General features: G+C 41.6%; 1 protein-coding gene across 1 annotated transcript; it reads left to right on the top strand.

Annotated features, from left to right (window-relative positions):
* Positions 1–6,300: 6,300 nt before the first annotated feature.
* On the top strand, positions 6,301–24,390 carry RPP30 (ribonuclease P/MRP subunit p30). Its single transcript, XM_027672310.1, has 11 exons — positions 6,301–6,407; positions 7,355–7,410; positions 7,729–7,785; positions 8,474–8,548; positions 9,093–9,164; positions 14,505–14,594; positions 16,721–16,837; positions 20,135–20,164; positions 20,592–20,629; positions 21,756–21,835; positions 23,308–24,390. Exons 1-11 carry the CDS (start codon positions 6,326–6,328, stop codon positions 23,415–23,417), a joined length of 807 nt encoding a protein of 268 aa, XP_027528111.1. The 5' UTR covers positions 6,301–6,325; the 3' UTR covers positions 23,418–24,390.

Here is a 24,390-nt window from a genome sequence, read left to right as displayed (position 1 = left end):
CCCTCCTCCCGCTTCTCCGCGGCCGCCCCAAGCGAGGGGCTCTCTGGGAACCCCCTGAGTATATGTATATATGTGCATATGCATATATGTATACGGGTCGCATCCGAGAAGCTGCGGGCGGGTGGCCGCGGCTGGAGCAGAGGCTCCGCAGGCTGAGCTGCCCCGGCGCAGAGCGGTGCGAGCCTCTCGGCTCCAGCGCAGCTCTGCGGCGGGATCGGCTGCTTCGGGAGCGCCTCTGCCCACGCTACCGGCATATCCGTGCAGAAAGATTCGGGACCATGACTGCTGCTAGAGTTAATAGTGGCCGCTCTTTTAAGATCTACTGCCCAACAACACGGTCAGCGGTGAAGTACTTCTTTGTATCCTCAAGCTTGCGGATACTCTTTCGTATTAAGTTGATGTGAATCCCACCACCTATGTTTTCTCTTTTATTAATATTTATATACCATTACTTTCAATTTATTCACTGTTCCATGTTTAATCACTTCAGTAAAGTTAAAACCAACAAACTCCCATTGCTTTGAATTACCTGCTTTTCTTGCATGTTCCCTGAACTCTGAGGCTCACTAGCTTTCTCAATTCTTTAAGTCATTTCACCCTCCAAGTGGAGTGAAAGCTAACTGTTTGAATTGTCAGTTACCCACGGGATGCCAGCAGATTACATCTCTTGGTATAGTAACATGCTAGATAGTAAGGATTAAAAACAGGAAACACCTGCTCCTGAACATTCCCTTGTATTTTCAACAAGAGACAGAAGCCAGATGAACTACAGAAGGAGAAGAAATGAAAGGAGGACCATTGATGCCACATGGATCAGTAACCAATGTCAGATATGTTTGAATGAAGGGGGATTTTGCAGGTAGCAACAATATAGCAAGTTTTATTTAAGTATGCACCAGTCAGAAGACAGAACTGTGTGTGAGACCCAGCAGTAAGAGAGTCTACAGCATGATCTCACATCATATAGAGTTAAAAATCTTCTTTCGAGACAGGCCTAATTAGTATCTAGCAATTGGGAAAAAACCCTCAACTGACAGTCATAGGCACCACTGAAACATAAATCCATAACAAGTGAGGCTTCCATACTTGGCTCACGGAATGTCTTGGGGCTTTCCAACATGCGTGACTGCATTGGCCCATACATGAGTATGCCTAGGACTCAGGGGCTGGAGTCAGCTGTGCCTGACACAAGTTGAGCATAGCAGAGCCTCTGATGGTCAGAAACGCAGCAGGCAGCGAGTAGGTTTGGGAGTTTAGTTGCTGGCTCTTCCTTCCACTCCCACATCTTGATTTGACTAAGATAATAAAATAAGCAAGTTTCATGTGTTAAGGATGAAATCTAGTTGGGCAGCTCTTTGGCCATTACCAAGTTGAAAGTGTTTTCCTATTCAGTCACGTGTTTTCCTAAACTTCGTTAGTTGCTTCATCGCGTCTAATCACAATACAAGCTTTCCTTGTTTAACCACGGAGAATGTGTTCATGAGCCTTGAGCTTCAGGTGAGTTACCCCTCCCGGTGATGAAGCAAGTCCTTTTTCTGTCTTCCTCCGTTAAGGAAATATTAGGAAGAAAAAGTTCTTTAGAAATGGCAAGGGTACGTTAAAATAAGTTAAAGCATTAAGGCAAAACTTGGAGAAAGGAGAATGTTTCCTCAATGACCGAATACATTTTTTAAAAATAGTGTCTGAATTACAGCTAAGGAGTTAGGAACCGAGTAAATTTTGTTCAAAATAGATTCATATCATAAAAGCTAGTAATATTGTACAATATAATACTCCCAGTAAAAGCAATTTTTCAGTTGCTTAAAATGTCACTAAGGCAGAGCAAATTATAATCTGGTGCTTCCTGCAAATGTGTTGACACAGTTCATTAAATCAGTTATTCTTCTTGACAGCTTTTCAATACATTTCTGGAACGTGACTCTCTAAATATTCTCAGTGGATGATATGCAGGATCACTTGTGTGTACTCCTACCCATTGCAATCTGAAAGAAGGATTTAGCCTCATCTTTTGTTCTTTACCTTAAATTCCCATACAGTTTGTTAAAAGTTAATCACCTGATGTCTTTCCTTCTCAAGGGCCATATGTTACCGTTCTTTGTATTTACTCTCATAATCTTATCTTTGAAGAAACAAATCAATTAAAGTCAATTTATGTACCATTATAAAAAGGGATTTATGTACTATTGCAGAGAAAATGTGAAACCTTGGAAAGATGAAGTACCTGATACATCTCTAAAATATGTTTCTTGAAAGCTTTTCTCTAGGACACATCTAAAATAACATTTCAGTTTCCAGGGCTGGGCTGAATCTGGAGAGATGCTTTCCCTGAGGGCTTTAGAGGCTTTGACATCCTCAGTGTCTGTGAAAGTAGAGAGCATCCATCATTCCATGAGATGACAGCTAGTCTAGATACTTAAAGCAATGATACATGAAGGTAGGGCTTGATGTTTCCAAGGGTACATCCTGCTTTTGTCTTCAGTGATCCTATTTACAAATTTTAATATGTTGTTCCAGACAGCATACAGAAGTGAAATAAATGTCCAATTAGGTGTCAAGAATAACAAGTTGACATTTGTTCTCTCCCCAAGAAATTACTTTTTCACCTTCCATTAGGCTTCAATAAATATAATCAAATCATTTTTCTGGCTGAGCTAAGTCAAGTCCTGTCCTTTTGAGTGATTTAGGCTCTCTATGCATAAAAGCTTCTTAATATGTCTGTATACCTCCAAGTCTGTGCTAAGGCCCTTGTCGTTCATTCTTTCTTTACTTACTGAAGGTAAACTATTTTGTTCACGTGTGATAATGTACTTTATTTGCAAATATCAACTGTGATATTTCACTGTTGCTATATAGAAATGTTTCAGATTAAAAGAAAAAAAAAGCAAGAGAACTTTTTACTTTGATTTTTTTCCTCTCCAAAAGTAATTAATTTATTTGTTTTATTTTGTCTCCTCCTCCAGAAGTAGTTCTAATAACAAAACATCTACAGCATTTGTCATTCATATTAAGTGTATAATATAACAGTGGGTATTGGTATCAATTTGTTGTCCCCGTGTTGGTGAGATAAGGTAAGATAGGTCATCAGAACTGGCTAAGGAAATAAAATTTCCGAGGCACATGTTGATTTAGTGAGGCCAGACTGTATCTATCAAAGTGTTTGTGTTGAAGAACTTGCACTAGATCCTGAATACTTCATCCCTTCCTAGAGGACTTAATGCTTGCAGAGTCTGTTGAGACAGAAGGTCTGTGTTAGCTTGGAGGATCCTGACTGAAATGGGTCAAGGAATGCAGTGCAAGAGCTTCAACAGTGGAGGAGGAAATGTTGGCAGCCTGGCATGGTAACACTTTTCCTCACACAGCTGCCTGTAGAAAACAGCCCTGCTCGTCTTACCATAAGAGCTTGAAGACACTGCTACATTATCCTTCTTAAACCATTCAATTTTGGATACATGGCAGGAAGGTAACACAAGTGTGCAATGCAAAAAATAAACAGATCAGAAATTTTTCTTACTCTTTTTCCTATCATCCTCTTTTTTGTCCTTCTTGCCTGAGCCAGTTTATCTCCCTAAACTGTTATTTTCATTTGTCTGTTGCAATATTTTTTGTTTCCTTTTGTTTTCATCTATTTTCTTAGAAACCTATATATATATATCACCTGCTGTTGGGAACAACAAATAAAATATAGGTATACATTTCTTCTGCCTTGGGGAAATACGTTGTCAAAATATTTAGAATATTTTATCAGAGACTGGCTAGAATTCCATGGACAATGATTACTGAAACCTCGATTTTTATTCCCAGCATGTACTGTTTAACAAATAAGACTCTTGTCTAAGTTCTAGCAAAGATGTTGCAGCTGCAGTTTTCTTTTCTGCCTTTTCTTGTCTTTGTGAAGATAAATCATTATCACTCTGTGAGAGTAAAACAGAGAGGTAAACTTTCTCATCATTGGCATTTCTTATCATTGTCAAAATAAATACTTGCATCTGTGCAACTTAAATATGAAATTATGTCTTCCCTTTTTTTAGAACCAACAAATGCTAACAACAGGAAGCTGGCATCTGAAAAGAAAACAAACAATTAAGATGACACTTATGCTAAAAATTCTGTATCACTCAGAAAATGAGAGCTCCCAACCCTGAAGATTCAGTCTGCACCTTTACAAAGGAGCTTTTTGAGGTTGTGAGGTTATGATAAAAGTGACTGTGACGTTCATGTTACTGAGTTGCTAAGACAGATAGTATTAAATAATATCTTAGCTCCCTGAAAGTGCTAAATGCAGAACTAAAGCAAAAAAACCCCTAACAGTTGCTACCATGGGCTGCCCATTCAAAACCTATTAGAAGAGTCATTAAGGTTTCTGGATCAAAATTTACTGAAAGGACGCCTTGAGATGTGGGTGTATTGAGAAAGAAAACACCTGGAGTGAGGAGATCTGTCTTCACCAAGGAGGACTTCAGGACACTGATGGAAAAAAGCACGTTAGAAGCTTGTGGCTTAACAGTGAGGATCATTAGGAGGTTCTAAGTAGATCACTGGAGCTGGCTTAAATAAAAGCAGCAATATCTAAGTAATATCATAGCAAATAAGGTTGTGCACCAGTCTGAGAACATGATTCATGATACCTGATGCTGGAAGTGCTTCATATTCAGATTCTTACATCATTACAGCAAATAATGGTTGCTGTAATAATAGGTTCTGCAGATCTTCCATATGAAGATCTGTTTAAAGGGTCTCCATTTTAATTCCTCGAGGAAAAGTTTGTTTTGCCTGTATATTGCCAGAAACAAAAACTGCTTAATCCTGTTTGGTGTCTCTGAACACTGCTGCAGTAAAAATAACTGATACATGTTTATAGATTGCTTTTTACATTCATTAAGACAAATTAAATCAAGTTCCATTGTACACGGAGTCAAAGAAAACCTGGAGTAATACCTTGAGCTCTTCCATTTTTACACATATCAAAGAAAAACTTTGGCAATACCACTCAGGCTGTCCTGCTTGTTCAAATGACTGGTAAAGAAGTCGTAGTGGCTGATCTGATTGTAATAGGTGAACACTTTACAGATGCAGATAAATCAAAAGAGAGCTCCTTTACTGAAATATCTTGTCCCAGTGTCGTTGAGAGCAAAATGCTGCTATAGATGTGTCAAGAACAAAGATGGTTTACCAGCTAGTTTGGTTTATTTTCCCTTTCAAAGTGATGTGTTTTTTTCCTGTCATAGACGTGGCAGGCTGTTTTCTACTGACCCTCAAAGCTGCTCCAAACTCCTAGCGCAGTGTCTTCAGCCCATAAGTACCTTCTCTGCTACCACCATCCCAAGTCTTTGTAACTCATCAGACAGCAATGCCAGAAATATGCCAAGAAGGCACTGTTGTTTCCCAGCCATCCTTTGTAAACCATGTGATCACTTTGGTAGAAATGAGTCGCAGGTCCTCACAAGTCCCTTGTGCACAGCTAGCACACGCTGCATCAAGGACAGACCCCATAAAGAAGGATGTACAAGGGTTTGACAGCATTGATGCCTTGGCCTGGGTTACAGGCATTTTTGCCTTATTAAGAATTCAGGGGTCCAGATACCCTGTAGACTTTCTCTGGTGTGCATTTAGCCCAGTTTGAAGAAAGAGAAAGCCAGGCACCCCCTGGCCTGGCCACCTGGAGTCAGACGGGAATCACAGACCTGCTCTAAGTCACCAAACAAACAAAAAAAATCTAGTGGGAATTGCCATTTGTATTTTACACATTCTGTGCTATTTATCAACGGTAGAATAACATTTGTGCTTTTTGTAGCAGTGCTACACAGTGAACTTGCATCTGATTAGAGATTCCCTCAGTCCTCCTCCATGTCAGGGGATATTTGTTTCACGTTTCAACTAATGTAGGAAAGAGAAGACCTTGCAATAACTAGAAAGGATTACTTTTATTTTTTATTGACAATGTTCAGATGGAGCTCAACCGGTTTAACAGGCGACAAACACCTCAGTGCAGCAAAGCTACCGCTCCACCTGGTGGGCACACGGCGGCTCTGAGGAGGTTCCGGCTACGGAGACCCCGCCTGCGACCCGAGCAATTCAACCCACGGGCTGTCCCCCGCCCATCGCAGCCCCGTGTCGGGGCACCTCCGGCCGGAGCGCTCCCGCGGCCACGTGAAAGCCCCGTTCCCTTGGCTGCTGCGATGCTGCGGGTGCCACCAGCCCGGCGGGCCCACGGGCCCGGCCCGGGACGGGACTACACGGCCCAGGCTGCCGCGGGCGGCCGGGGGGCGGTGCCGCCGCCCTGCGCCGCCGCCGTGCCCGGGATCGGCCCGCCCGTCCCAGCCTGAGCATGGCCGGGTTCGCCGACCTGAACCTGCCGCAGGGGGCCGACAAGAAGTCCCTGCAGAGCCTGCTGGAGGCCGCGGCGCACTGTGAGTCCGGGCGGAGGGCGGCGGGGCCGCCCGGGGCTCGGCGGGGGAGCCCGGGGAGGGCGGGCCGGCCCGGGGGGCGGCGGGACGCGAGCGCCGGGCTCAGGGAGCACAGCCAGAGCCTGCGGGCTGGGGTGGGCGCAGCCGGGCTCTCCGGGGTGAGCCTTTCCTTCCCTCCACGCCGGCCGACCCCTCTCCGTCCGCTGCCGTGCGGGCGCGTGTTCCCTGGCGCCTCTGCGCTCTCCCTGCCCAGCCGCAGTTTCCTGCAAGGGCCCGGCTCTGAGCAGCGGGGGAAGCTCGTGCTGTGCTTGGCCGGCTCTGTGTCTGCTTATCCCAGCGTAACAGTTGTGTTTTTCCCAACGCGGACAAGTTTTTCCGGCTGCAGTTTTTTATGACCCGGCTCTTTTCCTGCAGAAATGTTGTGTAGCCAGGTTCTGCCTGCCCAGTGTTTGGGGGTGATTTAAATGCCCCTGTTAAGTGTACCATCTTCCTTAGAGCCCTTCTGAACGACACCTTTCGGTTTCGTCGGCATCATTTTGAGTCCTCATATTTGCCTTCTCCAATAGCTGTGTCTCTCCCAGCTCCGCGTTGCCTGCAGTTTTAACAACTGTCCTGAATGTACTTAGCAATTTTCCGTAAAGAAAGTCATAAACGGGGCCAAACTCGGTCAGTCTTTGAGGACCTCAACCCCAGGTATTCGTGTTCATAAAGCTCTGCCACTGAATAAAAGTTGTCAGGCCTGAGATATGTTAAAAGGCAAACAGTTTGTTTTTTTTATTTTAAAACACTTTCTTGAGTGAACTAAGCTTTAAAAAAATTAATGTGAAAGCTAAATATGCACTTGATTTATTAATTTTAAGACCTTTAAGTAATGAGTGCTTAGCAGTTTTTTGACTGGACTTGTTTCCATTAGTTTACTGGACAAAATACTCTTATTGTGTGTTTTTCAGTGGGATATTCTGCAGTTGCTCTTAATCATGTCATCGATTTTAAAGAAAAAAAACAGGTAATTTTTCTTGGGGTTATTTTTTTACTATATTTTCTCTAGTCAACCAACTGCTTTATTGCATGTTCCCAGATAGCTTTATCTGCAGAATGCACGTCTAGACACAAGTACAAATACTCTGTATTTGTAACAAAACTCCCATTTTATAATTTAGTATTATTGCCCTTGGGTTAATTTTTAATATTGTTCCTGTACTGCCCCAGGGAAATAGTTTTCTTAGCATGATAAATTTCTTCTCATGATTGGAACACAGCTTTTGTTTACTTGTAAACCTAACCCATCACATTTTTAAATAACTTTGTTCTGTTCTCTTTTAAGGAAATCATCAAGCCAGTATCTCCTTCAGAGTTGTTTCCATCTTTGCCTATTGTACAAGTATGCCTAGTTACATTCTATCTGTGTATTATTATTCTGAGTTACATTTTTTTACCTCGATGTGTTTGTATATGTGATTTTGTATATTAGATGTTAATCAGAAAGGAGAAATTTGTCCATTGTTTGATGGTTAAAAACAGCAAGCTTTGGAAGAATGGTACACTCACATCACAGTAGTCTCTATTCGTTATTTTGGAAATTTTTAAAGATTGTTTTTGTGAATTTTGAATCTGCTTGTAGTTCAATAATTACAGTACAATTCTTGAAATTTGAGTTTTGGAAATAACTTCCTGGTTTTGATGGAGCAAAATTGGATATAATAAAATACAAGACTGTATTTCAAGTCACTGATATTGATTAATTCAGGAACTTGCAGTGGCCTACCTGGGGAATCATAGCAGTAATAAAACATTCTCAGTTTTTCTGCATGATTTTTTTTCTTTCTTTCTTTCTTTTTTCTTTCTCTTGACCCTTACTCAGAGAAACGCCATGTCATTCTTTGTAAGGACAAGTATAATATTAGAGAGATAATATGAATTAGAGAAGTATAAATACAGACTTTGGAAAACTAGTATAGTAAGACTATAAGCAAGGCACCGTTTTCTTTTTATGGCGGGCTGGGTGGAAATCACCACAAATTTTTTCTTTGGTGGCTTTTAAGTCTTTTATATTATTTCTTATTCTGTAGGGGACATCTAAAAGAATTAAAGTCTTAACCCGGCTAACACTTGTTGTTTCTGATCCATCCCACTGTAATCTCTTGGTAAGTATATTTAGCAATCGATTTTCCAATTTTTATTTCTTTTTCTCAATGAATGAATAAAACTTTGGAAATTTTATGGGGAGAACTCCCTAGATTTTATAGGGCACTCAGCAGTGATTTCTCAGGTTGCATCTTTAACAAATAATGTGATCATGAAGAAGTGCAGACTTACAAGACTGGATATGGCTTCTGCTGATCATGTGTCAATAAGGAACAGTAGTTCTGTTCCTTGGTTCTTTTCTTCAATTTCTGGACTTCCATGCATAAACTGGAAGACCACGAGCAAGCCTTGTGTCTGGTTGTGTTTTAGTGTTACATGATTGAAGCAAAAGGTGTAAGTGCCTTAGTAGGTGGGTGGCAATAACGCTCAAATTGAGAATGAATGACTTTACGGTAGAGACCTACTGTGTAATTGGATGATTATTGGCTTTGTTTTAGTACTAGGGAAAAAGAAATTTTCTTCTCATTATTTTGGTTTTAATCATTGTGCGTAGCTTTGATATCTGCCAGAATTAAAGGTAGTAATTTTTTGCTCCTTTTGTAGAGATCAACATCTGCAAATATAAGGTTATATGACATGATAGCAGTATTTCCAAAGACTGAGAAACTGTTCCATGTAAGTACAATCATCTGATCTGTAATGCTTATTCAATAACTTTTAGTGCCTTGAGCTAGTTTAAGTACATGCTTGTTTTGATTTTATTTCCTATTTTATAAATGGGGCTAATTAAGCATTATAGGCTGCCTGGTCAGTTAATAGTCTGAGCAGGTTGGGAGGGATTGCAGGAGGCTGCAAGGCCTTGAGGTGACGGGTCAGAGTCTGAAGCATCTACCTGATGTACCTGATGAATGGACTTGTCTGCCCCTGCACTGTGGTTGCCTTTGTGTGTCTTGTACTCTAATGAGGAGAGAAAACATCCTTTTTTTTCCCCCCGATATATGTGTATTATCATCATGTAGAAAAATTCTCTCTTGAACTTTAATTTCTCAAACTCTAACTTCCCCAAAACACACTTGTGATCTTCCGTTAGCATTAATCATTCCAGGTTTCTGAAATGCTGGGGAAGATTTTAAAGTGGAACTAATGTGGTTCTGAGAGTTACCTTCTTCCTTTTAGTCCTAGGTCCTCTCCTGAAAGTTTGTCCAAAAGAATAGCTGATACCTTTCTTCTTTTTCTTTTTCCTTCTTTATTTTAAATCAAAAGAGGAGCAGGAGCTTACAAGACAGAGCCAGTTCTGGTTGTCACAGCATCTTATGAACAGATAAACTAAAATTTCCAAAAGTAAATATGCCTGATTAAGCCCAATAGCCCTTACTTCATTGTCAGACTGAGATTTCTGTTTTTGTTTTGAGTGTTTTGGATGCTCAAGTTGAATGAGAGAAGCTTCACTTCTGTGATTTCATGATACATCTGTTACTTTGCCTGCTGAGAAAACCATTGAGGCTGTACAAAAGTAGAACAGCCTCAGGGGAAACACTTGAAGGGCAGACAGTCATTTTCTCACTCAGATTTTATCCTGACTGTTCAGAGTAAACTTGCAACTGAAAACTACCTCCACAAAATTGGTGAGTCTTTGAAGGTGTTACTGAACAGGTGCTGATGTTTATAGCAGTGGTAGCGCTCCCAGTATGAGAGAAAATAGTGGGTGTGAATAATTTTCAAACCTTAGTTAGGACTAATTTGTGACCGTAGCTCAACAGCATTGTTTCTCACACTGGTTTATGTTAATAGAAATGCAAATATTTTGAACAAGCCCCCCAGTACTCTGTCATTTCTGTCATGTTAGAAAAACAAGGTGTATCCAGTGTGTTTGACAGTGAACTGGTTTATTTCTGGTGTTTGACTGGAGAAGACATTAGCGAGAGTTGATACTTCTAAATACAGTGATGTGCAGTAATTTTTAACCATTACTAAAAGCACCAAGCATCGTATTGTTTTCCAGCCTTTATTCATAGCTGGTGTATCTTCAATAGAACTTTCATACCAGAAAAAATCCTAGTTTTAAAACACTGTCTGAGACAGAAAGATCTCATCTTGGCTTGTTGGGTGATAGGTGTTCACCTCCATTTCCCTCATGTTTTTATTTAAATTTTTCTCAAATACTTGTTAACAGCTGATGTCAATGTTCTGATCAGGTGGAGCATTTTGAAGCAAATGATGTTTTTATCAGATTTTTTCTTACAAAACCCAATATTGTGATGTCTGACCTGTTGTAAGCTCATAAGTATAGTTAAGTCTGAACTGTGAGAGTAGATGGAAGCATCCCATCTCTGTTAGCCTTGGCAGTCAGGAAGCAGGCATGCTTGCTGTGTGAGGCAATGTTAAGGAGGCACAGGGACACCAAAAACAAATGTGAGTCTCTTTGGAGAATTTACTTTCAAAGGGAACTTGTCAGTTTAAAACTGAGTCTGGTGGTTGGCTTTTCTAAATAAGTTAAAGCCACTTTCCAGTACTGTTGAGTACCTGTTTTGCCACATTAAAATTATATTCTTCTGTTTTGTTTTTCTAAATTATTTCCCCTCCTTTTTGAAGACTTGTCCAAGTATAGTACAAAGCAAGAGGCTGTAGAAGGAGGTGAACTTTAAAGAAGCTTTCAGTAGAAGAATTCAAGCATTAATTATAACAGTTACAGCTTAATAAAACTAATTTCTGAATTTTATTTCCCGTGCAAGATTTTAGGACTCTTGGGGGTGTGATGGAGGCAAATGGTTGTAAAATACTTTTAAGGGCCGCTCTCCACCTCTCTCTTTTGATCTCTGGCAACAGCATAAAATCTCACTTCTTAAGTGAGCTCAATCAGTTATCATATGTTTAAACAAGTGCCTGAAGTTAGATAATCAGCAGGGGTGTGCTGTGTTGTTTTTTGGGGAAAGGATGTGCTCTCATTTAAGGGTGATTATTGTTTATTTTCAGCCATATCATGAGTCCTGCTGTAGTTGGACATCCAGCTGTGGCGATGCTTAAGCTGTCATAAACATTTCTGCATGAAAAACACTAATTTCTGCAGGTCCCTGACTATACTGGTGAGGCTGCTTGTATGCCTAGCTGCCTGGCAGTTTGCTTTGAGGAACGTGCTTTTGGCTGAACAGTAACCAGAGTTTTTGCCAAGTTATTTTTCAGGCAGATCCGCTTTTCTGCTCTGATTCAGCCATGCAGATCGTTGTGCCAGCACAGAGTGGATGGCTGTGCTCTGGGCGGGCCAGTGCAGATAGAGACTGGTTAAGCTGACACTCTGTGCAGTGTGTTAGGACAGAAGCAGGATTGTCAGTGAGACCATCTTCATTGCTTCCATGCTGGCAGCACTTTGAGCTGGGGATAGAACCCAAGCATGTTTCTTGCAAACCACGTGAGGTGAAAGACTTCATCCTTACATGTTCATGTTCAGGGCAGGTTTGAATGTTTGTCTTTTGTTTTAAGATTTTAAATTTTCTTAACTGTCTGTGGAGAGCTGTGTTAACAGTAATGTGTAGAGCTATCAACGGGGAGTCTGACACAAGTGACATTACGCGTGGGGTTTCAGCACCTACATTTGGCTCTTATGATTCATGGATGTTTCTCTGTTAAGAATAAAGCCATCTAGAGTGGGTCACAAATCAACTTCATATTTTAAAACTGGCTTTTGGTAACTCAGCATTACCTCAAGGGTATGAGGAAGCTGTGTTTGCCAATTGTAGAACAGGCTTCTTCTTTAAGTCTTCCAGAAGGATTGTTTTGGGCTGCAACAGGAATGCCCACTCTGTGCCAGTAATAAGGTCTGTGCCTGTTGCTTTTCAAAACTTTTGCTTTTTGAGATTTTTGAATATTAATTGTATTAGTTAGCTCTGTTTGCTGTTTGTAAGCAATTAGCAGAGCACCAGTATCTAAAAAAACTTGCTTATGTAAGTTCCAGGATGTAGTGCAAAGCCAAATTTCAATGTTTATTCCTAAAATATTTGCCAAAGCTTGCTTCAGAGCATCCTAACAGTGGCAAATTTATTTATTTATGGCCGTCTACAGTTTCCCAGCAGATGGGGCTCTTGCCCACAGTGTGGCCAGGCAGGTGCTGGGCTGTGCAACCACTGATGTCATTTTCTGTACAAAGTTGTTGCACTTCAGATCCTTTCAGCAGGCAGGGTAACCTTAAGTTGCCTGCATGTGTGACTTGTGAGCCAGAGGTTGGCTGAACATAAGAATGTTTGGAGAAATCTCCTCTCCAGTTTTCCATGCAGTGCAGCAATTCCTCAGGGGGAGGTATGACTCTTAATTTTGTTTTCCCTCAGTGGTATTTTATGAAATGTTCTGGTCACTGGAATCCTGTAGATATTCTGGCATTTGAGTCACTCTCTCTCCAACTGTGCTTAATTTGCGAACTGGAAAAGACTTTTCCAGTGTTTCTGGAGCTGATTAGGAAGGCTTGATTTCTCATGACATAGGGAAGCTTGAATGCTTCTGATGTCTATTTTTGCTTTCCTTCATTTTTAGCATTATCTCTTCCTGTATTTTTATGGCCTCACTGACATCCTTTCAAGAACATGATTCGCAGCTATTTGTTCTGTGCATGTTCTTGTAAATCAACTCTGTCTGGTAGTTTGTATTTCATGTAAGACAAGGAGGAAAACTGGCTGTAGTAGGGCTGAACTTCCACATGCAAGTTTAATTCTATGCAATAGATTCCAACAGTGTCCTGTCTAACAGAGTTGATAAAGTTTAGTCTGAACGGCCTGGTAGAGATATTTTAACTTCAAAAACCTTGTGGTCTGACTGCATGTGTGCTGTGGCTCTCTTGTCTAGGAGGGAGTGCTATCAACAGCTAAGAAACATTCCTAAAGCTGGGTGTCTGCTCTCATCTCTGTCCAAATTCCGTGTGAACAAACTGGTAGAAGAGTAGTTTGCAAAGCAATAGGCTGCCTTGCATCAGAGCAGCCCACCCCTGGGACTGCCCGCAACCCCCACTGCTTTCATGCCGGTGGGAGGAGGGATGAATGGTTGGCGCCTGGCCCAGGTGTATTTGGAGCAGTTGCTGGCAGGTTTCTGAAAGCAGAGAGTTCCCCTACACACAGAAAATTTCTTTTCAACTTCTTCAGCCTATTTTATTTTCTTTGTTACAACGCTGTTTGCAGACATTAGTCTGGCCTCGTGTAATCGTCTTTATCGGGTAGGCACATATAATTCCTACATACCTTGTGTGCATGAGGTCAATGTAAATTAAGGGCTCCCTTTCATGTGCAGTTGATTTTCCCTGTATCTCAGTGTGATGAGTCTCCACCCTTTGTTCGTTCCCTCCATCTCTTAATACAACCTGTAAATTGTGGTATGTATTCAAAGCTAAACTTTTAAACCGTAGCCTTCAGTGCCATCTTCAGGCCCCACCAGAGGTGTGGCTCTCAGAAAAAGCTGCACATTCTCCACCCAGCCAGGAAAGAGAGGCCCTGTGGATCGATCTCCAGTATTGGACATGCAACACTGTCTAAAATTCTGCTTTTCTTTCAGTTTTTGTTGCTTTTGGTAAAAATAACTAATCCTGAAAACAAACAGGTGTTGCACTGGAAGTAGAGCATGATAGGGTAGGGGGCACTTCCTGGGTTGTTCCCTTTGTAAGCTGGGGTTGTTCCTGTCAAAGGTTGAACCTGTGAGTTCTTTTGTCAAAAGCCAGCATTGCTTCTGCGTGTCCTCTTGTCAGATAAAAACAAAGCAGTAAGCCTTGCTTTGGGGTTGGTCATTATTTTATTGGAAAAGTAGCTCTCTGAGTGAGAGAAGACTTGAGGTTTAAGCCTCAGGTGCTCAGGCTGTGTATTTGTAGCCCTGCTGTTCTATTGGCATACCTGCATGGCATAGTACCTCTTAATTTTAAAACTGAACTGACCTTGGAGAGACGTTTGTTGCATTAAGAAATGAAAGAAAACATTAATGCACCTAAAGTTGGTTATGCATTTTCTTTGGGATATCTAATAACCTGTTCCTTTCTCTTTGCTGTAGATTGCTTGCACAACTCTAGATGTGGATCTGGTGTGCATAAATGTTACAGAAAAGCTGCCATTCTACTTCCGAAGACCCCCTGTGAATATGGTAAATTTACATCTAAATTGTTTTCTTGCTGTTAGACTGAACTGACATTAAATACAGAATTTCAGTAGAATTCCCTACCCCTTTCCTCCCACCATTCCCATCCAAGCAGTTCTTTTATTTTCTTGCATAATATATGGTGTTGTTCCAGATGTCCCTCACGTCAGGGCCTCCACTGCAGCATTTAATACACAGTGATGTATATTCTTTCTTTTTCTCCTCCCGTCCCCCACTTAAAAAGGCAGAAGTGGTGTTCCCAAGGAATGGAAACAGAGCCTTAAGGCCACTACTCTGCCAAGCAATGAGATGTGGTGTGATTGCTGGCTAAGCTGCTTCCCAAACCAGAAGTGGTACAGCTGTGTCAGAATAGATAAACAGCCCTGTGATTTAAAAGACAAGAAACGTGAATGACAGTGTTAATTTAGGAGAAAGATGATGTGCTGGTTACTTGGAAGACAACTGCATTGAATCCATACTTAGACAAAAGAATGTCTTGGTAATTGAACCAAATGTGAAATTGCTAAATATCTGCTGTGGGACACAAGATGGCTGTCAGCGTGGATCCAATGTTTTTTTAATTCAGTTCTGCCTTGTTTGGTGGCTTGCCAGAAAGTTTAATCTGAACATGCTCTTAGGTGAACTAGTTTTTTCCTCTGAATATATGTCCAGGTTCATTCCACATGGGCATTTTTGGCTGATGTAGTCCTTAGTGCTTAAAAATTTAAATTTGGAATTGGCTAGTAATCCTACTTCCTTTTCTCAGAAAGTTTGACCTAGAATAAAAATTAAAAATTAGCTAGAATTAATTCTGAAACAGAATAAAAATATTACAACAGATTTTATTATAAACTAAGAACTTTAACATTCCGCCTGGAATAACAATTTTGTATGAAATGTTGTTTGAGAGTACCTTAGCTGCCTAAAACTCCAGAAGATGACCCAGATAAGGAGCTGTGTGGCTCTTGGAGCCCTGTGTTGGGAGACATTTTCCTTACAAGCTACTTCTCATCTTTCACACTCCCAGCTGCAAGGCAGTCTGTCTGTTGGACTGGTTTTGTGCATCCCGGGGCAGTCAGTTTTGGTTGTTACGATGCCAGGCAGACAGATTGGCAGGCAGCTGAAGTGGTGGGGATGAGGTTAAAAATCTGCTTGGCTGGAAATTGATGTATTGCCATCACCTGTTTTGGTTTTGATAAAGTCAGGCTTCTCTTGTTTGCAGATGTCATTCCAGTTCTGTGTAAACCATTTGATGTATACATAGCTTCTGTTGTGCTTGCATGCAGAGGTCATGCATGGATGGGAGCTGGATTAATTCCATCTGTATTCAGTTACTGGACTCTCTTACAATATTAGCATTGCAGCATATTTTAATAATATGAGTATAAAGCATAGAGTATCACTTCAGGCAAATGTATTATAGGCCATGGACCAAAGAACTCCCAGCTCTAAATTGTGTCTTTATCACTAGTGCACTGTGCTGTATAGCAAGTTGCTTAATCTTTCTCTGTTTGCAAAAACAAGAATACTAGGCTTTTGGTGAGGTACTTTGACACATAGCAAAGATTTTAAAGCAGCTGAAAATATAATCAGTATTACTATTTGGAACCTCTTCTGTGAGTCAGTGTTATTTAATATTGTCACAAATACCAGAGTATGCTGTGAGACAGGAGAAGGGTCTTGATTGCTTGCTTTTATACAAGGACAAATTCTTCATCTGCAAGACATGGGTACTGTGGGAAGTGGTGATCTTTCTTAGAGCAGGGTGTGGGACTAGAGGAGTAGAGTCCTCAGGGTTTCAAGACTTGTTTCTGACCAGCAATGTTTACCTGTTTCCTCATCTCTGTGATAGTGGAAAGCCAATTACAACAACTAAGTGGCTGGTAATTCTTTGTTTGTTAAACCTCATTTATCTGTCATCCCAGGATTCAAGTACACGTACCTGGTGTACAATGGAGCTTTCCCCTATGATCCTTTCATGCTATGCTGGGGTCTTGCTGGAAAAATTCCACTTAATTTTTTCATATATAAAACAGGTTAACTGAGAATAAGCTATATCAGTAATTGACAGCAGCTGTTAGATTGTTAAGCTCCTCTCCTTTTGATTTTTGATTACTCTCTTTCATGTGAAGGCAATAGATCGAGGCATTTACTTTGAACTTCTTTACACGCCTGCCATCAAAGACTCCACAATGAGAAGATACACAATTTCCAATGCGATCAGCCTGATGCAGATCTGCAAAGGAAAGGTAAGCTCTCAAAGTGAAAACTAGGTAATTAATTCAGTTCAAATTCTTCTAGAGTTGTACAGACTGAGCCATTTTAAGTGAGTTTGATGCCGGGGTATCTGAAGCTGTGACTGAATCTTTGCCTACTAACACAAGGACACAATTATTCTAACTCCAGATACTTCCAGCCTTTCACCACTGCCTGCTTTCTTAAGTTGTCAAGATTCTTTTTTCAGAACAACCTGTGTGTTTTTATGGTGTGCAATTCCCAAAACAAAAGTGGGAGGGGATGGGGAGAGAAGTTCCAGAGATCTAAGATTTGCACTAGAACTGAAATCCATGCATTTCTTTCAAATCCCCCATTTCATATTTCTGATTGACCAAAAGCTCTTTTTTTGATATATTTGAATACGGGGGGTAGAAAACAATAAGAAAAAAAGTAGAAATCTTGTTTTGTTAAATGGTTAGTAAATTCCCTGTGTGCAAAACAGACCCAACAGCTAGCTGGCTGTCAGCCAAGGCTTTGCTGAGTCAGATCAACTGCATTCTTCCATGCTACTGAAACCCAAGGAAGAAGTAATGCTGAGAGGTCTGTAATCCATTGCTTTCATAACTTCCCTCCTCCCAGGCTACCAGGTTAAGCTGTCTGTCATGCTGGGTCCTCTCAGGACATGATTTTTTAATAGGGAAGCATATCATAATACATACCCAAGTTAAAAGAAATTGTAGCTCCCACCAACTTTATTGGAAATGGCCTTTGCCACAGCTAGTCCAGAGAAGCTGAAATTGGCCTTACCCTGCAAATCTAGTCTGAAGTGGGATATAGAGCTTGGAAGGCAATTTAGAAGTAGATCCCTCATTACCTCAGTTCCCCTCAGGCATGGCAACTTTTATAGGACAGCAGAGTGGGTCAAGCAGGTTAATTCCCTTGGTGCTACAGAATAAAGTAAGTATTTGCACAGCCTTTCCTGAGAAGCCCAGCTCTGGGAGTTAATTGCACAAAATACTGACTTGGACATGAATTATATACACAGCAGACCTCTTTACTTTGACATTCATTTTTTGCCAGTGCTTCTCTTTCCTCTGTGCAGTTCAAGATGTGCTTCTCACATGGTTGTTGATTTGGAGAGCATCAGTTGAGTTGATGTCACAAACAGGGCAAGTGAGATGTTCAGATGCTCAGGCTTGCATGGTGCCCTTTTATTCTGCACCTGTCAATCTGTAGCCAGCAGAGCTGGTTATTAGCCCTTACTGACAGTTTGCTTCCATCAGTCATGTAAAGGCACTTATTAAAATTTTTTTTAATGAGCCAGGGGATGGCTGGTCCATAGGCTACTTGCATTGGCACCTGGCACCCAACTCTTGCCTTCTGTAACGTTTAGTTGCTGAACTTGCAGAAACTTTTAGATCCTTTTGTTCTTCCTCTGTTGTAGCAGGGCAGAGAAACTTCCAGAAATTTACTGGTGTCTGCATTGCGTGGAGTCCTTAAAACATGTTAAAGTGTGCAGGGGATGAAGAAGGGATTTGCCTGCCTTGCTAGTCAGAAGGTGTGCATAGCCACAGTCCCTCACCTCCTGTGTTTTGGTAACTCAGTCGGAGTGCTGCCTGGAGCAGTGTTCTGAACAGCTGCTGTCTCCTTTACCTGGGGAGATAGTGTTTTGCCTTTGAGTTTTTCCCTTTAGCCCTTCCCTTAGATTTGCCTTTGTCTGCTTCTCTTTTTGCTTGCTAGCAGTGCTTTTCTTGTCTGCTCTTGTCTCCTTCTCCTGTCTTACCCATCCTCTAATGGAAGCCAGTTGCCTTTGAACCAGGCAGAGCGTATCTCCAATACACAGTGGTGAACCACAATCCCATGCTGGTTCAAGATCTTGCACAGCTGCTCTGGGAGCTTCTCTGAGCCTGGGACACAGGCGTTAGTTGCTACAGCTCGGAGCAGGAGACTTGAATTTTCCCAGCAAACTCTTGCAGTCAGCACCACTGAAGCTCAAAAGCACCCTTGGGATCCATAGCGCAGTCAATTTAAAGGTGAACTATGCAGAAAGAAATGTCCTAGGCACCATCAGGACGCGTGCTGTTAAGTCACTGTGATGTATGTATTGCTTCTGGCTTTCCTTATGGTAAGGCAGAATTGTCTGTCCCATCCTCTCCTCAGCACACAAGGAAACCTTGGGCACAGTGTGAACATACAGTCATTTTCACGTAGCTTTCACATGTTGAGTTCCAGTTGCACACAGGGCATTTTCTTCCAGTGTCTGCCCTTCTCTTTATGCTGTGGAGGTGGCAGGACAAGCATAGCAGTGTGGGGAAGGGATCTAAAGCCCCACCTTGAAAGTGGAGGTGGCACAATATGTTGGTGGTACCGACGTCAGAGAGGGAAAGCCTTTTGCTGCCTCAATACAATTCTCATTCCCACCCACTCAAGCAAGAATTCCCAAAGCTTTTTATTCAGTGTAATAAAAGGTGCAAGGCAGTTTTGCTGCTGCAGAGTTTCCACCTGTGGAAAACAGTCTCCCCCTGGGTGAGCATCCTTGGAGGTTTAACTTTAGAAAAGCTCTGGCAGCTGAGCTGTGGTATCTGCCAGTCCCTGTGTACTCATATACCTGTTTTGCAGAAACCTTTTAGGAGTGAAGGGAGACGGATTTTTTTCAGCCTGGCAATTTTCGTTGGGGTGCCAGTGTTGAGGGAAATGAGTGTATGGCACGAATTGGCAGCCACTGCCTAAGTGTAGATAGGTTTCCTGAACCACTGTGCATCTGATTAAGGCCAACGTGAATGCTGAGCTTAGCACCAAGTTGTACTGCAACAGAGTAGGCTGAAAATTTAGGAGCACCAAACTGTCTAAAGGCACTATCTGTAAGCTGCTTTGGGGGGATCCTGGACTCCTAAATCCATTTCCATTACAGCTCAAAGCAAGTTGTTGTTTGTATGGGGCCTCTTTCAGCTGGTGTAAATAAAGGGGGCACTTCTTAATGCCATGTCTGCAGCTCTGCATTTTTTTCTTTACCCTTAGGATCCCTTTGAAGTCCACTATGAGCGATACAGGCTGATAGGTGCTTGCTTAATGCCGCCGCTCTTGACATTTATACTGCTTAGCCTGTCCCTCTTAAAGGTGCTGAACTTAGTCAACTCCTATGTGTCCTCGAATTAAGATCCCACCCTGCTAGAGTTCACTTCATCTGAGGGCCTCAGATACTCTGATGTTTAATTGAGCTCTGAGCCTGAACTTAGTTAATGCTCATAAAGTCTGTGCTGTTTGCTGGGGTTTTTTTCATTTCTTGATGCTGTCTGAGAGATGAATGTTTGTCTTCTTTTGTTTTCCAGAACATAGTTATATCTAGTGCAGCTGAAAGGGTAAGTCCCAGATTTTTTTTTTTGAAGTCAGAACAATTTGAAGATTTATCTGTGGCTTAAAATACAGCTTTAATTAAAAACTAAACATATAAAAATTGTAAGTTTAAATATGATTGCCATCTTCAGGAGTTTTTTAACCAATCTGTTTTACCAAAGAATTGTATTACGGGTTTGGGGATTTTTTTGTTGTTGTTTTGTTGGGACTTCTGGGGGGTTTTTGTTGCTGCTGTGATATTTTCCATGACAGTTTTCTCCCAGCTGGGGACTCTGCCAAACCAGTGGTATTTGTTTGATTTCCTAGTGTATCTTCAGCAGCTTGCTATAATGTAGAATTTAATCTTGCCTTCCTGATAACCTTGTCCTGCTTGCTCACTCTGTCAGCCTGCAAGCAAGGGCATGCACATATTCAAACTTCTTTTTTTTTTAGCCTCTAGAACTACGAGGTCCTTATGACGTGGCTAATCTGTATCCTTTTCACCAGTCAAAGACAGCAGTTAGTAGTAACACTTGAAAGTTCAAAGTGGTTTTGAAATTCTTTCATCCTTTACAGTCCTTGAACTTTATACAGTGATACTTGTTGGTGACCACTTCAATGAATCAGGGCTCTGTGTGTGTGTGGAAGGAGCAACAGATCTTGGTCATGGGGTGGCATGAGTAGTCACTGCAGATAGTAATGTCTGTGTTCAGCTACAGGTATGTTTTGTTGTGATATGCATTGATGTTGTGTGGGTGTAAATGGAGAAATGAATAAAAAACATACAAGTCAATGGACACTGTGAACCAAATGAGAAATTAATACTTAGGATCTCCAAAGTACCACATATTTGGTAGCAAAAGCTATAAAATTGTATTTATGCAAAATTAGAAGAAGTTCCTATCTGAGTACTGATTACTTCTGAATTTTCCAGTCCTTAGTTACATACGTAATGTTAAATAAGTGGTTGTGTTCTGGAAACCAAGGAGAGTGTCTTTCCTTCCCTTCTTTTAGGAACTCAGATGCATTTTTATTACTCTCCCCACCCCACAAGCACATCTCTGGACTGTCCCTCGAAGGGAAGGAGCGTGCTCTGAGTCATGAGAACTGTGTAGGAGGTTGTGCGGCCCGGAAGGATTTTATGTGCAACATTTTCTTCCCTCTTAAAATGAGCAGTCAGGCTCAACCCAAATTAACACACCTAACCTGGTGTCATCCCTGCCGAAGGTGGCTGGAAACTTTTCAGCATGATGCTTTTGCATCAGACAGTGCCCTTTCCCCAAAACTGAAATTTTCCATGGGGTGATTTTTTTTGCTTGATTATTCATATCTAAAATGTTCCTGCATTGACAGACTTTTCTTTTCAAAAGTACAATTTCTTGCCTGGTGAAAAGCAGTGTTGCCAAGAGCTTTCCAGAAGGGCTGCTGGGGAACTGCAGCCCGGAGAATTGGGTGCCTCAGTTCCCTGCCTCTGGGTAACCTTATGCAAAATGTCACTTTGAATTACAGCTTTGCTAATTCCCAGTTATTTGTAGAGTAAGCAAACCTATGTGCGGAGACACTTCCCTATTCTGTTTGCTCCCTTCTGTGCATTTTGATCCTGAGCCATGCTGACAGAGGTTTGCTGTTTGGCCTGTCAGAAAGCGAAGCGAAGGCAGCCGTGTCCACCAACTGCAGAGCCACCATGCTTCATGGAGGTGAGCACTTGTAAGCTCCTCTAAGTAACATGTGCATTTGCTAAAATAAATTCCTCTTAATGCATATTTTCCAAAAGGTCTGAGACCTTACAAAGCAAGTCAGATTAGGGTTTTAGCTCCCTTGTCCAATGAATGAAGAGGAGCTTGTGTGGCAAGGGTTTTTTTTTTCCCATGTAACCATGTTAGCAAATCATGGGGAACTGGTGATGCTGTCTGTGCTGGAGCACTCGCTTAACCACATTAATGAGTCATAAATGGTTTAGCCAAAATAGGGACCTGCCTGCTGTGCTTCATAGTGAAACTGTCCCCTGTTTCAGAACAGGTTCTTAGTTTCTTGATTTTTGTTGTTTATTCTGATGGCAGTTTAACTTTCTGAGTAGTCATATCTAGCCCTTAATTTCGGCCTCTGTCAAGGTTTGTTGGGTAGGTGTGATTTCTAGTCACCTTCCCAAAAACTTGAGTTGCTCTAAGGTGCAAATGCACAGTAGGATTTGGGTTGCATCTCTTTTTTCAGTAGAAGTGGGGCTTGAACCTGCTGTAATTTGCGCCAGGTAGCTTTGATCTCTTGGTGAGGGCATTCCTGTGAGCAGGGTCCTCCTCTGCTGCTCATGTACATAGAGATGTAGACTGTGTTGAAAGTATTTTTGTCAAGTTTATGTGGAATTTCTCAAGACCCTCATCTATCTTATCTATCTATCTTATCTGTGAAATTAAATAATAGATGTTGTTTCCCTGTCCCCTAAAGAATTCTAGCCCAGAATAAGTCAATATATTTTGGCAAGATTCTTTCAGAGCCTCTTTGCTAACAGACTATTTGTAGGGAATTTCTTCTACCTTCAAATTTTGCAGAGAAGCCTCTCACCAGTCATTATGAAGTTGGATTGGGCTTCACCAGGTTTTTTGGCAAACATGAGGATTTTGGTAACATCACATGCTAGTAGTTTATGGTAATGTTGAGGGTTTGCTAAATAAAATTCTTAAATACTATAAAACCATTAATTGGGTATGTAGGGGATCCTCTGCCAATATAGCTGTGCCAACATAGTCTGTTTAGGAGTCCTGGGGTATGTGAATGCATTTTTTTATATCTTTTAAGAACAGTATTTTTGGCTCAGAAGTGCTTTTGACAATGCTTCAAGAATGTGTCCTTCTGTGACTACTGAACTGATTAAGCCTGGTTTCCGATGGGTTTGTGTCTCTGCAGCCCCTCAGTCCCTGCAGACCTCAGTTTTTCTTTGTTTGCTGTAAATCTACATCCACAATTGTATATCCCCCCATAGTTTCCCTATTCTATAATGCCGTGAATCCCCAGCTCCTGCCCCTGCAGTTGCTTCCGTGCTGTGTATGCTGACTGACTGGCTGTTCAACATGTTGAACTGTGCTTTGGGGTATGGACACCTGAACTGAGCATGCCTTAAATGCATTAGTGTCATTTTATTTCAGGTACTGCAGCTTCTGCTTATATATTCTAGAAACTCGGAAGACTGCCTGTGGGGTGGTGTACACGGTGAAGAAGCCTCGCAAGGTTGAGGAGGAAGAAACAACAGTACCAGCCTGCAAAAAAGCTAAGACTCAAGCTTGAGGACTGAAACAACTGTCAACAGGAGCCTCTTCTTTACCCAGTGTTGAGTCTTCCTCCACCCTCCAGCCCAATTCCTCCCTTACTACTTTGTTTAGCCTGGAGAAGAATTATTCCTCTGATGTTCAAGTGAGGAAAGCTGTGTGAATGAGACTGCTGAATGTTAGTTCACCACATCTGAAAGGTCATGCTGGGCTTCTGGCCAGGAGACCAACTCTTCACCTGGCCTTAGGTCTCCTGGAATTAGTGCAAAGTCAATGGAACATTTCTAACATGGAAATTTTCACTTGTACATGTTCATTCCTTTTTTATTAAAAGTGTTTCTAAGAACACACGCCTTCATAGTCTAGCTCTTACAGTTTCTTAAGTTTTAAACACGTTTGTACAACTGCAAACCAGTAGATGAAGTTTACCTTCAATGACCTGTGAAGAGATAATACTGCAGTAAAAAAAAATCTGCTTCCCATTCCATTTTGTGATCAGTGGCTCTAATGAAGATCCCAGGATCTGTCAATTGCTAGGAGGTATCTTGGATTTGTGTTACAGTAGGAGTGACTGACCTGACCTGCCAGATTTACATCCCAAAGGCCATCTGTGTCCTGCAGCACTTTAAACCAGGCAGTAACATTAGATGGTTACCAGAGATGGGAAGGAAGAGCCCAAGGTTACACTGAATGTGTGCTCAGCATGGAGTGTCTCAGTTGCAGTGTAAGAGCTGTGTCACCTAGACCTGAGCAGTCTCCACGTCACATCGTCTTTACTGCGTCATTTCCTTCTTTATGGCCTGTTCTGGAATTGTTGTCTGTGCACGTGTTCATTTTGCTGCCTCTTGCCTTTCCTTCCTTCAGTACCTCAGTAAACCTGATCTGGCTGCCAAAAAACCAATCGTAATAGATTTATAATCAGCAGAGCATTTTCAGAGCTCTTCCAAATGTTGACTGAAGTTTTTCTTGTGATTAAACTAATATAAAAATTA

The sequence above is a fragment of the Neopelma chrysocephalum genome, unplaced genomic scaffold (genome assembly GCF_003984885.1).
Source record: "Neopelma chrysocephalum unplaced genomic scaffold, ASM398488v2 Primary Assembly neopelma1_97390, whole genome shotgun sequence".
In the NCBI taxonomy this organism is placed as follows: domain Eukaryota; kingdom Metazoa; phylum Chordata; class Aves; order Passeriformes; family Pipridae; genus Neopelma; species Neopelma chrysocephalum.
Note: the sequence above shows the minus strand (reverse complement) of the source record. Positions and strands in the feature narration are given on the sequence as shown.

What these genes read in the sequence shown, in the direction of transcription:
- RPP30 (XM_027672310.1), top strand. Translation starts at nt 6,326, where the DNA reads ATGGCCGGGTTCGCCGACCTGAACCTGCCGCAGGGGGCCGACAAGAAG. An exon ending in CATCTTTGCCTATTGTACAA is followed by an intron (nt 7,786 to 8,473) that starts GTATGCCTAGTT and finishes CTTATTCTGTAG; the next exon opens with GGGACATCTAAAAGAATTAA. An exon ending in GAAGACCCCCTGTGAATATG is followed by an intron (nt 14,595 to 16,720) that starts GTAAATTTACAT and finishes TTTCATGTGAAG; the next exon opens with GCAATAGATCGAGGCATTTA.